This window comes from Nerophis ophidion, linkage group LG27 (assembly GCF_033978795.1).
Source record: "Nerophis ophidion isolate RoL-2023_Sa linkage group LG27, RoL_Noph_v1.0, whole genome shotgun sequence".
NCBI classification, from domain to species: Eukaryota; Metazoa; Chordata; class Actinopteri; order Syngnathiformes; family Syngnathidae; genus Nerophis; species Nerophis ophidion.
The window spans coordinates 18,251,008-18,267,590 of record NC_084637.1 but is presented as its reverse complement, the minus strand read 5'-3'; the positions used below and the strand labels follow the sequence as shown (position 1 = coordinate 18,267,590).

The 16,583-nt window shown below is 39.1% G+C and overlaps 1 protein-coding gene across 4 annotated transcripts in view; it reads left to right on the top strand.

The window, feature by feature from the left end:
- agrn (agrin) overlaps positions 1–16,583 on the top strand; it is a 506,995-nt gene that overhangs the window by 192,443 nt on the left and 297,969 nt on the right. For 3 of the 4 annotated variants that reach the window (XM_061889588.1, XM_061889590.1, XM_061889587.1), the window contains one exon: positions 11,326–11,364. In XM_061889588.1, coding sequence (XP_061745572.1) covers positions 11,326–11,364 — 39 coding nt within the window. Of the gene's footprint in view, positions 1–3,418; positions 5,176–11,325; positions 11,365–16,583 lie in introns of those variants that run through there. The other variant, XM_061889589.1, reaches the window with a different exon arrangement.

The following is a 16,583-nucleotide window of genomic DNA, read 5'->3' as shown; positions in this document are numbered from 1 at the left end:
GGAAATATTTGAAAGTAAAATATCGTTTTTAGCAAATTAAACCGGAGTCAGTTGCATATTTATTTATATGTTGTATATAAATATAATGGATTTATTATTCATATAATTAGATTAAAGGGGAACATTATCACAATTTCAGAAGGGTTAAATCCAATAAAAATCAGTTCCCAGTGGCTTATTTTATTTTTTGAAGTTTTTTTCAAAATTTTACTCGTAACGGAATATCCCTAAAAAAAGCTTTAAAGTGCTTGATTTTCGCTATCTGCTAAGCCACTGTCCATTTTCCTGTGACGTCATCCAGTGATACCAATACAAACAACGTGGTGGTTACCACAGCAAGATATAGCGACATTAGCTCGGATTCAGACTCGGATTTGAGCGGTTTAAGCGATTCAACAGATTACGCATGTATTGAAACGGATGGTTGGAGTATGGAGGCAGATAGCGAAAACGAAATTGAAGAAGAAACTGAAGCTATTGAGTGAATAGCTATTGACGCTATTCGGCCATGCATGTCTTCCTTAGCATCGACGGTAAAATGTGCGGACCAAACGATCAGGACTTCCGCATTGACACTGGAGCAACTTAAATCTGTCGATTGGTAAGTGTTTGTTTCGCATTAAATGTGGGTGGAGGGAAACGCTGGATGTAAATATAGCTACAAATGTACATACAGCTAGCCTAAATAGCATGTTAGCATCGATTAGCTGGCAGTCATGCCGCGACCAAATATGTCTGATTAGCACGTAAGTCAATAACATCAACAAAACTTGCCTTTGTGATTTCGTTGACTTTATCGTTGGGAATGCATCTGCTTTGAGTGTCGCAGGATATCCAAACATTCTTGCCATCTCTGTGCCATGTCTGTTGTAGCATCGTCGGTAAAAAACAAACGAGGGACTTTCGCATCTTTTGACACTGGAGCAACTTAAATCCGTCGATTGGTATGTGTTTGTTTGGCATTAAATGTGGGTGGAGGGAAAGGCTGGATGCAAATGAGGCATAACGGAGCAATATGTACATATAGCGAGCCTAAATAGCATGTTAGCATCGATTAGCATGCCGTGCTAATCGATGCACATTCTACGTGAATCAACTTGAATCCGTCCCTGATCATGTTGTTTGTTACACCATCCGACAACACACCGACGAGGCATGATGTCTCCAAGGTACGGAAAACAGTCGAGAAAACGGAAAATAACAGAGCTGATTTGACTTGCTGCGTGTAATGTGGTGGAGAAAATGGCGTTGACTACCTAGATGACGTCACATTTTGACGTCATCGCTCCAAGAGCGATAACAGAAAGGCGTTTAATTCGCCAAAATTCACCCATTTAGAGTTCGGAAATCGGTAGAAAAAAAAAAAGGTCTTTTTTCTGCAACATCAAGGTATATATTGACGCTTACATAGGTCTGGTGATAATGTTCCCCTTTAAAGTTGTGTAATCAATCAGAAATATCAAGCAGCTAAAATGCACCAAACATGGATAAGTGAGGAGGGGGTGTTTTTTCCCATCATGCATTGCAGGGTAATGTCCAATTATGTGTTGTGTTTAGACATTGTTTTAAGGTTAAAAGTTAAAAGTACCAATGATTGTCACACACACACTAGGTGTGGCGAAATTATTCTCTGCATTTGACCTATCACCCTTGTTCCACCCCCTGGGAGTTGAGGGGAGCAGTGAGCAGCAGCAGTTGTGGAAGCGCCCGGGAATCATTTTTGGTGATTTAACCCCCAATTCCACCCCTCGATGCTGAGTGCCAAGCAGGGAGGTAATGGCTCTCATTTTTATAGTCTTTGGTAAGGTTGCGTTATGTGTGTTGACTTTCTGCTTGGGTTGGGTCATATAAGTGTTGTGCATACTTCAAAGTACAATGTATGGTCATTGGCCTGATTTACTCAGGTTGTCCACAAGGTGGTGACACGTCCATCCATCCATCCATTTCTACCGCTTATTCCCCTGTGGGGGCGCTGGCGCCTATCTCAGCTACAATCGGGCGGAAGGCGGGGTACACCCTGGACAAGACGCCACCTCATCGCAGGGCCAACACAGATAGACAGACAACATTCACACTCACATTCACACACTAGGGCCAATTTAGTGTTGCCAATCAACCTATCCCCAGGTGCATGTCTTTGGAAGTGGGAGGAAGCCGGAGTACCCGGAGGGAACCCACGCATTCACGGGGAGAACATGCAAACTCCACACAGAAAGATCCCAAGCCTGGATTTGAACCCAGGACTGCAGGAGCTTCGTATTGTGAGGCAGACGCACTAACCCCTCTGCCACCGTGAAGCCCTGGTTACACGTCATATATTTGAAATGTCGCTGGAAGCCCACCTTATTAACTTTGTGACACGGAAGACTCTGGTTTAGGTCAACCATCTTTTTGTGATTCAGCACCTCCCAGGCCGAGTCCATGGTTCTTGCACGGAAATGTTGGAGTGCCGGCCAGGAGGTCTTGCCTCAAGTGGAGGAGTTCAAGTATCTCTGAGTCTTGTTCACAAGTGAGGGAAGAGAGGATCGTGAGGTCAACAGGCGGATCGGTGCGACGTCTTCAGTAATGCAGACGCTGTATCGATCTGTTGTGGTGAAGAAGGAGCTGAGCTGGAAGGCAAAGCTCTGAATTTACCGGTCGATCTACATTCCCATACTCACCTATGGTCATGTGCTTTGGGTTATGACAAAAAGGACAAGATCCCTTAGACATAGGGTGAGAAGCTCTGCCATCCGGGAGGAACTCAAAGTAAAGCCGCTGCTGCTGCCAGATGAGGTGGTTCGGGCATCTGCTTAGGATGTCACCGAACGCCTCTCTAGGGAGGTGTTTAGGGCACGAGGCAATGAGAAAGACCCAGGACACTTTGGGAATACTATGTCCCGCGGCTGGCCTGGGAACGCTTCGGGATTCCCAGGGAGGAGATGGACGAAGTGGCTGGGGAGAAGGAAGTCTGGGCTTCTCTGCTTAGGTTGCTGCCCCCGCGACCCGACCTCGTATAAACGGAAGAAGATGGATGGATGGATGGATATTTTTGTGATGCTAACTGGTGGACAAACGATCGGTCACAGCTCAGACTTCAGACTCTTTTTCACGCCTGTTGCCAACACGGGATGTCCGAAACATGTTTGCTTTTTGTGCTGGCTGTCCCTTCATGGATTGGACCCACAGACCAAGGACTCGGTTGACATCTCCCCGGGGACCTCGACCCGGTCTTTTGTTCCTTCGCTCCACCGCTGCCCTCCCTTTGACTCGTTCTATACTGTTGCTTTGTTTTTTTTTAATTCTTTGCCTGCGACCCCTCCTCCCTTCTCTGTCTTTTGTTAAGACAGCCCCCCACTCTCTCTCTCTTTCTCTCTCTCTCTCTCTCTCTCTCTCTCGTTATCACGGTCCTGCTGGCTGCAGACTGAGCGCTCAGGAGGAGCGTGTTTGTGGAAGCAGCAACACGGCGCTCTTGTCTTTCCACCGGAACCAAATCGACTCCGCTGAGTGGCTTTTAAAAAAAAAAAATTAAACCCTAACCCTACTTGGCACTCCGCCATCTGTGGACCGACTGAGGGTGTCTGCAACTCGTCTGCAAGAACCCGCTACCGGCGGATTAAGCGTTGAATGTGAGGATGTACCACGGACGAAGCGCTCTACCAGACCACCCTAAGGACTGGATTCTCAGGGAGTTTCTATTTCCCGGTAATCAGGGCGGATTTGTAGTCCGAGTCGAGCCCCGTCAACCTTCTCCGGTCTCGGAGCTACTCTGACAGGTCAGGTCAACTTTCCTCATCTCTTCTTCAGACCGAAGAAGGTGTTTGCCGGTTCCAGGTTCCAGACGGACATGTGGACCAGCTTGTCCACGGGATATCATAAAGAAGCAGCTGTGTCGAGTTAGGACTTGGTGAGGGAAGCAAAATATTTGTGGAGGGAGCCCCAGACCTTGGAGTTTGGATGGAGGGAATCCCTGGACTGACCGTCTAGTTAGCAATTAGGGTCACCACCAGGTTCTCTGTGGGAGTTTTCCAAGTGGATATCAGACTGAAAGACCCTATTAATTCATGGACCAACCACCTAGTTGGCAATCAGGGTCACCAGCAGAGTTTCCATGTGGATATCTGACTGAAATACCTTTTTAATCCCTGGATTGACTGTCTAATTAGCAATCAGTATCACCACCAGGTTGTCTGTGAGAGTTTTCCATGTAGCCATCTGACTGAAAGACCTTTTTAATCCCTGAACTGACCGCCTAGTTGGCAATCAGGGTGACCAGCAGAGTTTTCCATGTGGATATCTGACTGAAAGACCTTTTTAATCCCTGGACCGACTGTCTAATTAGCAATCAGTATCACCACCATGTTCTTTGTGGGAGTTTTCCATGTAGCTATCTGACTGAAAGACCCTTTTAATCCCTGAGCTGACCGCCTAGTTGGCAATCAGGGTCACCAGCAGAATTTTCCATGTGGATATCTGACTGAAAGACCTTTTTAATCGCTGGACCGACCTCCCTGTTAGCAATCAGGGTCTCCGCCATGTTCTCTGTGGGAGTTTTCCATGTGGATATCTGACTGAAAGACCTTTTTAAACCCTTGACTCACCGCTTCGTTGGCAATCAGGGTCACCACCATAGTTTTCCGTGTGGATATCTGACTGACAGACCTTTTTACAGGTGGTGCCACTCCCAGACCTCGGTATTCATCCTAAATATCGACAAGAAACACTAATAAAGGATTGATCAGCAGGATGGAGGTGGTATGGACAGGTGGTGGGCCGTAGGAGTCCAACATGTCCCACCCTGTCCGTCCCACCTGTCACCTGGACCCACACCAAAGTTTGCCCGCTGGAAGTCCCCCCAGCCAAAAGCCGGAATAAGCGCCCGCTTTTTGACCCGTTCTTCGTTATTTGCCACCCAAACCGCCGTCATTTTCTCCAGCGGGTCCTTGGGCGCCTCGCGACGCCCGCCGCCGCGCCCCATCGTCCCCTCCTCCGCCGCCCTGGGGGGAAGGGGGTCCATGGATTGGACCATGGGTGGCGGGTGCCGCTATCCGTCGCCTACCACGCCCGAACGGGAGCGGCGCTACCACCACAAGGTATCTCTGGTGGTGCGCTACTTCATGATTCCCTGCAACATCTGCCTGATCCTGCTGGCCACGTCCACCCTGGGCTTTGCCGTGCTCCTCTTCCTCAACAACTGTAGGTTCCATCCCTTTGCCAGTATTGTACTGTAATCAATCCCCCAAATGTGCCAATTATGCACTTTTGAATTTTTCCCATCATGCACTGTAGTGGATTTAAATATATGTCATTTTGAATTGTGTGTTGTTTTTGGAAGTTTTTTGTTTTGGTCGCATTCTTTTTTCTGCGTCATGACTGGGGAAGGTTGTTTGGATAGGGTCATATGAGTTAATGCTGTGCTATGCACACTTCAAAGTGCAATTTATTGGGATAGGCGCCACCCCAAAAGGGATGAGCAGTAGACAATGGATGACTGGATGGATGTCCTGATTAACTCACATTGTCCACAAGATGAGGACGCTAACATGACTGTAGTTTGGACACCCATGCTGTACATCAAGGATGCCAAAACCTTTTCCACAAAGGGCCACAAACTGAAAAATCCAAGGATGCAGGGGCCACTTTGGTAGTTTTCGGTAAAATGTACTGATTTTTTTTCAAACAGCTACAAAATACAATTTCAGCAGAAATCGCGTGTGAAAGCTGAAGAGCCAAAGTTGAACTGAAATGCTAACAGTTAGCATTCTGGCCGAGTAGTGTCAAGTAATTAAAATACAAGCAAAAATTAGCAAAAAAAATAGCATGTTATTAGCATTATGTTAACATGCTAACCATAGCCGGCTGAGAGTTAGCATTAGTGAAATACCAAAGTTGATGACACTGGGATGTAAACCTGCAAATTTATCCCCCAAAAAGCTAGCATTAATAAGCTAAAATGTTAACTGTAGCATGTATTAAGTACAAAAATATATTACTCTTCGATGTATACCTGAAAAAATGTTTTTTAAAAAGCATGCAAATGTTAGCATACATCAAGTTCCAAAGTATGACTTAAGACAGCTGAAAAAAGTACTAGTGTTAGGTGGCATTCGTCAAATAATTTTCCTGAAGGAACTCTCCTGAAGGAATCAATAAAGTACTATCTATCTAAAAAATAACAAAATATTACACACAGAGTTGTACACCTGCAAATTATTTTGAAAAAAGCTAGCATGATAATGTTAGCATGTTAAAAATTCTAACTGTAGCACGTGTCAAGTACCAAAATATATTACTCTCCAACATATACCTGAAAAAATTGTGTAAAAAGTTAGCATGCTAACAACAATATGTTAACATGTTAACATGCTAACAAGAGCCAGCTTACAGTTAGCTTTAGTGAAATACCTAAATATATATAACTGGGCTATACACCTGCAAAGTGAGCTAAAAAAAAAAATAGCATGCTCATGTTAATAGGCTAAAATGTTAACTGTAGCATGCGCCAATTACCAAAGTATGTTACTCTCTGATGCATCCTTGCGAAATGTTTTTAACTATGTTAGCATGCTAACATTAGCATTTTTATACATTTCTTGTAAAATTGCGATCTGTTATTGAGTAACATTCCAACTTTTATCATAATATTGCACACATGTTCAGTTTTTTTTGTACAAATTTGACTTGAGTTGAGTAAAATTACGACTTTTATTATAACACTACTAAGTTTTTCTTTTGAAATTCCAACTCATTTTTCACAACAAGCTTGTTTATATTTGCATAGTATGTATATATTATTAATGTCTTTATATATCTAGAAAGGGTGGTCCTAAAGAGGGAGGCATTTTTCTCCCGTCTCAATAAGGTCACAAATACCAGAATGATTGTGTGTGTGTGTGTGTGTGTGTGTGTGTGTGTGTGTGTGTGTGTGTGTGCGCGCGCGCGCGCGTGTGCGTGTGTTTGACCTCACACACACACACATACACATTACAGGTGACACGGCTAAATGTGGCCTGTTCCAAAGGTATTGATCATTTCCAGATACTGGCTGAATGACACGCCTCCAAGGTCACATGTTTAGAAAAAGAACCTTTTTTTCCACCGACGGCTTTTTTCCGGTCTGACCTCTGCCAGGAATGGACTTTTGTTTTTGTTATCATCAACTTTGGATTTGTTCTTTCCAAAGGTTTTTTTCCTTCCAAACAATCAGGCCCTTTAATTGTATTATTTTTAATGATCGATTAAAAATAACAATCATTTTATATTAATTTTCTTGAATTTATTTCGAATACAACAAACCAAAAAAAATCTACACAAAATAAACAAAATAGCAATACAACATCGTCATCTGAAGGAACAAAAATAAAAACATCATTATTATTAGTAATAATAATTACATTTATATTGATAAAAAAATTAAAATATATATCTATTACATTTTATAATTTTTTTCCAAACAAAACAAACCAAACGATCTACACAATTAGATAATACAATATGGTCATCTGAAGGAACACAATTAATGACATAAATATTATTGTTAATAATAATTATATTTGTGTTAATAGTTTTATATTTCTTTAATTTTATTATATTTATTTTGAACACAACGAACCAAAAAACGTACACAAATTAAACACAATAGCAATATTGTCATCTGAAGGAACACAAAAAATAACATAATTATTACTGTTAACAATAGTTATATTGATAATAATATTACGTATTATTATAAATAATAATATTGTTGTATCTATTACATTTTATTTTTCCCGAAAAAAAAAACAACAATACAAAGAAATATTCAAAATTCAAACAAAGTAGCAATACGATATTTTCATATGAAGGAACACAATAACATAAATATTATTGGTAATAATAATTACATTTATATTGATAATGATACTGCTTATTATTATTAAAGATAATTATAATTTAAATTATTACATTTTACATTTGTTTTCCAAACAAAACAAACAAAACAATCTACACAATTAGGTAATACAATATGGTCATCTGAAGGAACACAATTAATGACATAAATATTATTGATAATAATAATTATATTTGTGTTAATAGTTTTATATTTCTTTAATTTTATTATATTTATTTTGAACACAACGAACCAAAAAAACATACCCAAATTAAACACAATAGCAATATTGTCATCTGAAGGACCACAACTAATAACATAATTATTACTGGTAATAATAGTTATATTGATAATAATGTTACGTATTATTATGAAGTCCTTTGAGACATTTGTGATTTGGGGCTATATAAATAAACATTGATTGATTGATTGATTGATTGATAAATAATAATATTGTTGTATCCATTACTTTTTATTATTTTTTTCTGAAAAAAACTAAACAAAAAAATATTCTAAATTTAAACTAAGTAGCAATACGATATTTTCATCTGAAGGAACAAAATAACATAAATATTACTGGTAATGATAATTATATTTATATTGATAATGATGATGATTATTTTTATTATAAACAATAAAAAATGATTATTTAATCCATTTTACAATGGTTTTACAAACAAAACAAAAAAAAAAAATCCACACAATTCAAACAATCAAGCAATACAATATTGTTATCTGAAGGAAAACAAATAATAACATAAATGTTATTGATAAAATAATTATATTTATATTGATAATAATGCCAATAGTTTTATATTTCTTTAATTTAATAATACTTATTATTATTATTATTATAAATAATGATAATAATCTTATACTTATTACATTTTATAATATTTTTACGAACAAAACAAACAAAAAAATCTACACAATTCAAACAAATAAGCAATACAATATTGTCATCTGAAGGAAAACAATAACATACATATTTTTATATTAATAATTATATTGATGTTTATAACAACAAATGTATATTAATCTAATTTCATTTATTTATTTCAAACAAAAAAACATATCTAAACAAATCAAACGAAAATAGCAATACAACATAGTCATCTGAAGGAACAATAGTAATATTAGAATTATTAATAATAATACTAACAATATAGCTATTATTGGGAATGATTATACGAATATTGAAAACAATGTTTGTATATTTAATTTACATGAAATAAGCAGGGGCGTCCATGATGACATTGCTTGGATGGCAACATATGTTGCTCCAAAAGCTGTATGGACCATTCAGCCTTAGTGGTGCCTTCACAGATGTGTAAGTTACCCATGCCTTGGGCTCTAATACACCCCAATACCATCACATACTTTGACCCTGGAACAATCCGGATGGTTCATTTCCTCTATGATCTGGAGGTCACAACGTCCACAGTTTCCAAAAACAATTTCAAATGTGGACTTGTCAGACCCTAGAACACTTTTCCACTTTCATGAGTCCATTTCAGATGAGCCCAGGGAACTGTTTCTGGCTGTTGTTGATAAATGCCTTCAGGTTTGCATAGTAGAGTTTAAACTTGCACTAACAGATGTAGCGACCAACTGTAGTTACTGATAGTGGTTTTATGAAGTGTTCCTGAGTCGATGTGGTGATATCCTTTACACACTGATGTGGCCTTTTGATGCAGTACCGCCTGAGGGATCCAAGGTGTGTAATCTCATGGCTTATGTCCAGTTATTTCTCCAGATTCTCTGAACCTTTTGATGATATTACGGAGCGTAGATGGTGAAATCCCTAAATTCCTTGCAATAGCTGGTTGAGAAATGTTGTTCTTAAACAATTTGCTCAGGCATTTATTGACAAAGTGGTGACCCTCGCCCTGTCCTTGTATGTGAATGACTGAGGTGTACACCTCAGTGTCATATGTTTTGGTAATTCACGAATGTCCACAGTTTCCAAAAACAATTTGAAATGTGGACCCGTCAAACCACCGAACACTTTTCCACTTTATATCAGTCCATCTTAGATGAGCTTGGACCCAGAAAAGCGTTTCTAGGTGTTGTTGATAAATCGCTTTGACTTTGCATAGTAGTTTTAACTTGCTCTTACAGATGTGTTGACTAACTGTAGTTACTGACAGAAAACCAATGTTAGTAACTACAGTTGGTCCTGAGCACATGTGGTGATATCCTTTACACACTGATGTGGCTTTTTGATACAGTATCGCCTGAGGGATTTAAGGTGTGCAATATAATGGCTTACGTGCAGTGATTTCTCCAGATTCTCCGAACCTTTTGATGATATTACGTAATGTAGATGCTAAAGTCCCTAAATTCCTTGCAATAGCTGGTTGAGAAATGTTGTTCTTAAACAATTAGCTCAGGCATTTGTGAACAAAGTGGTGACCCGCGCCCCATCCTTGTTTGTGAATGACTGAGCATTTCATGGAAGCTGCTTTTATACCCAATCATGGCACCCCATGATTGATGAGCATTACTCAACTTTCTCAGTCTTTTTTGCCACTTGTGCCAGCTTTTTGGAAACATGTTGCGGGCATCAAATTCCAAATGAGCTGATATTTACAAAAAATAACAACGTTTCTCAGTGTGAACATGAAGTATCTTGTCTTTGCAGTCCATTCAATTGAATAGAAGTTGAAAAAGATATGCAAATCATTGTATTCTCTTTTTATTTACCATTTACACAAAGTGACAACTTCTCTGCTTTTGGGGTTTGTACACTACTTCATTTCAATTACAACAAACCAAAAAATCCACACAATTTAAACAAACATGGCATTACAATATTGTCATCTGACGGAACAATGATATTAATATAATTAATAATAATAAAGATAATAATAGTTATTATTGTGATTATACATACATACATACACATATATATATATATATATATATATATATATAATCACTCATAATTATAACAATAATTGTATTTTTAATTAGAATCTTTTTTTCCAGACATAACAAACCAAAAAAATCTACACAAATGAAACAAAAACAGCAATAAAATAGTGATATAATAATACATTTATGACATTATTGTTGACAAGTACTAATTATTCAATTTATGATGATTTTTTTTAATTTTTACAATCATCATTATTTTGTACTTTATTTTTTCTCATGAAGTATTGATACATTATTGTTGTTCCTGTTATTATTTTTAATAATGAATGAATTATTGTCCATGGGCGCCAGAACCAAGGAGCAAACGGCTGAGTCAGCATTGAGCGCGCACTGATAGTAACCTTATGACCGCAGTTGCATTCAGGGCTTTGCTGGGAATCGCTACCATGCAGATACATCGTGTGATGGTCATTCCAATTTGCAGGTTGCCTACAGCCACAGCTTGGTTTTTTTAGAAGCCCAGTCAGCTTTACATGCTTTACATTTTGGTCACTTTGTCAAAGTAAAATTCTGTTTTTCTTTTGTGTGTCTTTCAGACAAACCTCCACACTTCACGCCCCAGCAGCCTCCCGACGGTAAGTCTTGGTCCTGGTCCTGGTACTTGGCCCTCAAAGTGTCATGAAAATCCACGATCTGTTGCACTGTGTTGGTTGGATGCATTGGTTGGATGTATTGCTTTGCTGGGTGCCAAAAGGAAATGTTTGTGATGCTGCAGACACACTTTTTCTCTCTGCTGCCCGCTGTAGACAACTTTCTGCACTTTTCTTTGTGTCACATTACTTTTTCCTCGCTGAAGGTAAACATTTGGTCCAAGCGTGTTTGTTGTTACCGTTCTGACAAGCACACCATCTCATGCCAGCTACTCGCTGTGTCGATCTTTGGTCACCAAACGATCCGATTCCATTTCCTGGTGGGGGGAAGATTTCGTTCCAAATCGATTCAATGCGATTCTAGCAATGTGTTATGTGGTTTAATAATTATGATGAAACTTTCTTGAAAACAGTGTGCAGGTTAGAAATGCACCTTTATATATATATATATATATATATATATATATATATATATATATATATATATATATATATATATATATAAATATATATATATATATATATATATATATATATATATATATATATATATATATATATATATATATATATATATATGTGTGTGTGTGTGGGAAAAATCACAAGACTACTTCATCTCTACAGAACTGTTTCATGAGGGGTTCCCTCAATCGTCAGGAGATTTTAATGGAATAATTCACATACAATGGTTTATATAGGGCACAGAGTGGGTAGGTACAGGCAGGCGTAGGGGCGTGGTGATTGGCTCATGTGTTACCTAGGAGGTGTTTCCGTCTGTGATGGCATGCTGATATAATTTCACTGCGCTTGTTGAGGGATGACAGGTCTGGGTGATATATAATGAACAGTTTCTCTTTCAAGCATAGGTTGCATCATTTATTACCACTGTTGTAAGGTGTGCTGGATGCAAATATTTCCCATGTTATTGAATATTCAAAATGATTGTCTTTGAGTTTCCAAATGTGCTTGCTGAGTTCTGTAAAATTCCGGAGGCTCTGGTTTCAGAGCCTCTACCACGGTATCGAGCACTATTCTCTGGATAATCTAATTAAGACATATATATATATATATATATATATATATATATATATATATATATATATATATATATATATATATATATATATATATATATATATATATATTAGGGCTGGGCGATATGGCCTTTTTTTATTATCTCGATATTTTAGGCCATATTGCGTTGCAAGATATGTATCTCGATATTTTGCCTTAGCCTTGAATTAACACTTGATACATATAATCACAGCAGTATGATGACTTTATGTGTCTACATTAAAACATTCTTGATCATACTGCATTAATATATGCTCATTTTAAACTTTCATGCAGAGAAGGAAATCACAGCTAAGTCAATTGACCGAAACATTCTTTATTAAACAGTTATTAGCAGGTGACTTTTCAATTGATGCTACATATTAGCAGTAATGTTACTTCTGGTAGCAACGCTTGTGCCCCACACTTGACAAATTAAAGTTGTCTACCGCTTGAAGCCGAACCACCGCCAGACGATGGACCCCCTGCTGTTTTTCTTGGGAATTAATTCTTCCTTCTTTTGTTACCAGATTCGCACCTTTTCTCTCTCGTATTGCCGCTAGCATCACAGCATAAAGTTACCCATGCTGCTACTTCTCTGCTGGGCGAGGGCGTATGACGTTATACGGCGTGGCGCAGTGGGAGAGTGGCCGTGCGCAACCCGAGGGTCACTGGTTCAAATCCCACCTAGAACCAACCTCGTCACGTTGTGTCCTGAGCAAGACACTTCACCCTTGCTCCTGATGGGTGCTGGTTGGCGCCTTGCATGGCAGCTCCCTCCATCAGTGTGTGAATGTGTGTGTGAATGGGTAAATGTGGAAGTAGTGTCAAAGCGCTTTGAGTACCTTGAAGGTAGAAAAGCGCTATACAAGTACAACCCATTTATCATTTATTTATTTATGACGTGACAGTATGTGACGTGTGTAAGTTTGTGCGCTTCCTGTCTGTGAGAAGGAGACACAATAAGTGGTAAGAGCCTGTAGTGTAATTGCCGCAGCTAAAAACAACTGCGTGAGAATGTATTCTCGAATATCCCGTTATAGTCATTTTCTATATATATGTATATGTAGATATATATGTACATAATTTATTTTCACATTTTTGGTCCTCCCACCAGTTATTAATGATGCCACTTTAAAAGATGGAGTACAAACTTAACAAAAAAACAAACAACACATTTGTATATTATTTATGTGTATAAATATATACATATATATATATATATATATATATACACACACACATATATATATATATATATATATATATATATGTATACATATATATATATATACACACATATATATATATATATATATGTATATATATATATATATATATATATATATATATATATATATATATATATGTATATATATATATATATACATATATAATAAAAAAAATTTATAAAAAAAATATATATATATATTAGGGGTGTGGGGAAAAATCGATTCAAATACGAATCGCGATTCTCATGTTGTGCGATTCAGAATCAATTTTTATTTAAAAAAAATAAAAAATCATTCTTATTATTTTTTTTATCAATCCAACTAACCAACACACAGCAATACCATAACAACGCAATCCAATTCCAAAACCAAACCTGACCCAGCAACACTCAGAACTGCAATAAACAGAGCAATTGAGAGGAGACACAAAGACGACACAGAACAAACCAAAAGTAGTGAAACAAAAATGAATATTATCAACAACAGTATCAATATTATTTATAATTTCAGCATAGCAATGATTAAAAATCCCTCATTGACATTATCATTAGACATTTATAAAAATTTTTAAAAAAGAACAATAGTGTCACAGTGGCTTACATTTGCATCGCATCTCATAAGCTTGACAACACACTTGTTATGCAATGTTCAAGGGTGGACCCCGGGCTGCAGAGAAACAAGATAGTAGCAAAAAATGAAAATATTTAATTAGACCAAAATGGTAACAAAGGGTGATGGGGCAAAAGTGCACACCATGGGAATTTAACAAAAAGTAGTGTCTTCAGTGGTCGGCGGAGAAATGGCCAGGACGCACTAAGCGCAGCAAAAAAGAGTCCCCTTAAAACAAGGTGGCTAGGAAACAAAACACAACGAGGTCAAGGTTAACAAGAATGTGACAAGGCAACATACCAGGGCAGCAGAATTTGAGTAGGCACATGTAAGTGCGGGGTTCAGGAAACAATAACCGGCAGGGACCAGCTGGCGGTGACAAGCTTAAATGCTACCGGGTAGTGATTAGTAGCAGGTGTGCCTCGTTGGGGACAAATAGACTGAGGGAAAAAAACTGACAAACAAATAGAGAAGGCAGGGAGAAGACAACAAACACAACAACACGGTGTCCAATGTTTTCACAAAGATAAAATAAGTCATATTTTTGGTACGTTTAATAGTTAAAACAAAATGTACATTATTGCAATCAGTTGATAAAACATCCATCCATCCATCCATCTTCTTCCGCTTATCCGAGGTCGGGTCGCGGGGGAAACAGCCTAAGCAGGGAAACCCAGACTTCCCTCTCCCCAGCCACTTCGTCTAGCTCTTCCTGGGGGATCCCGAGGCGTTCCCAGGCCAGCCGGGAGACATAGTGAATTGTGAATTATATTTATATAGCGCTTTTCTCTAGTGACTCAAAGCGCTTTACATAGTGAAACCCAATATCTAAGTTACATTTAAACCAGTGTGGGTGACACTGGGAGCAGGTGGGTAAAGTGTCTTGCCCAAGGACACAACGGCAGTGACTAGGATGGCGGCAGCGGGAATCGAACCTGCAACCCTTCTAGTTGCTGACACGGCCGCTCTACCAACCGAGCTATACCGCTGGACATAGTCTTCCCAACGTGTCCTGGGTCTTCCCCGTGGCCTCCTACCGGTTGGACGTGCCCTAAACACCTCCCTAGGGAGGCGTTTGGGTGGCATCGGCTTTACTTTGAGTTCCTCCCGGATGGCAGAGCTTCTCTCCCTATCTCTAAGAGAGAGCCCCGCCACACGGCGGAGGAAACTCATTTCAGCCGCTTGTACCCGTGTTCTTATCCTTTCCGTCATGACCCAAAGCTCATGACCATAGGTGAGGATGGGAACGTAGATCGACCGGTAAATTGAGAGCTTTACCTTCCGGCTCAGCTCCTTCTTCACCACAACGGATCGGTACAACGTCCGCATTACTGAAGACGCCGCACCGATCCGCCTGTCGATCTCACGATCCACTCTTCCCCCACTCGTGAACAAGAGGGGAGGAGACCCTGCCCCAAGTGGAGGAGTTCAAGTACCTAGGAGTCTTGATAAAACATTGTCCTTTACAATTATAAAAGCTTTTTTAAAAAAATCTACTACTCTGCTAGCATGTCAGCAGACTGGGGTAGATCCTGCTGAAGTCCTATGTATTGAATTAATACGGAATTGTTTTGAATCGGAAAAATATCGTTTTTGAATCGAGAATTGCGAGAGAGAGAGAGAGAGAGAGAGAGAGAGAGAGAGAGAGAGAGAAAGGTTTCTATGGTTTATCCGTTATACAGTGCTCAATACTGGGGTTGAGGGGAATTTACGTAAGGTCAGGAAAAAATACAGAGGCTATTTTATTATTGCATCCATACAAGCCTGTTTCACCGGTTTCTTTGCTCTTCAGGGGATTTTTTTGACCACATTTTTTTGATTCGACCAAAAATACCCTGAAGAGTAGACAAGCCTCTCTGCTTTGTGCTTGGTCTTGCCTTCATGCACGGGGGAGTGTCATTTAGTTTTAACATTTGTGGATTATTTTGAGACATTCAGTTTATATCCATCTTTCAAAGTGGCATCATTACCAAATGGTGGGAGGAGCAATCACAATACTCTATGCTGGTCTTCAAAAGAAGCCAGAGGGATGGTCGCCATAGAAACGGGCCCCAGACGTCCCAACTTTTGGCCCAACAATAAAGTGTTTAAGGTGCATCGTTTGTTTGTGCACAAGTCAAGCGTTTAAAAGCGGCTTAATTACCTTCCCAATACTTCTGCGGGCTTTCCATCAGCTGCCATGTTTTTTTAATATCCAGGGAAACAAAAGGAGCCAGTCTCCAATCGCTGGATGCAAGCTTGTCCGGCGGGACAAGCTTTTTCTGCGGCTCATTTAACGGCGGGGAGATTAGTGAGACAATTACAGAGTCA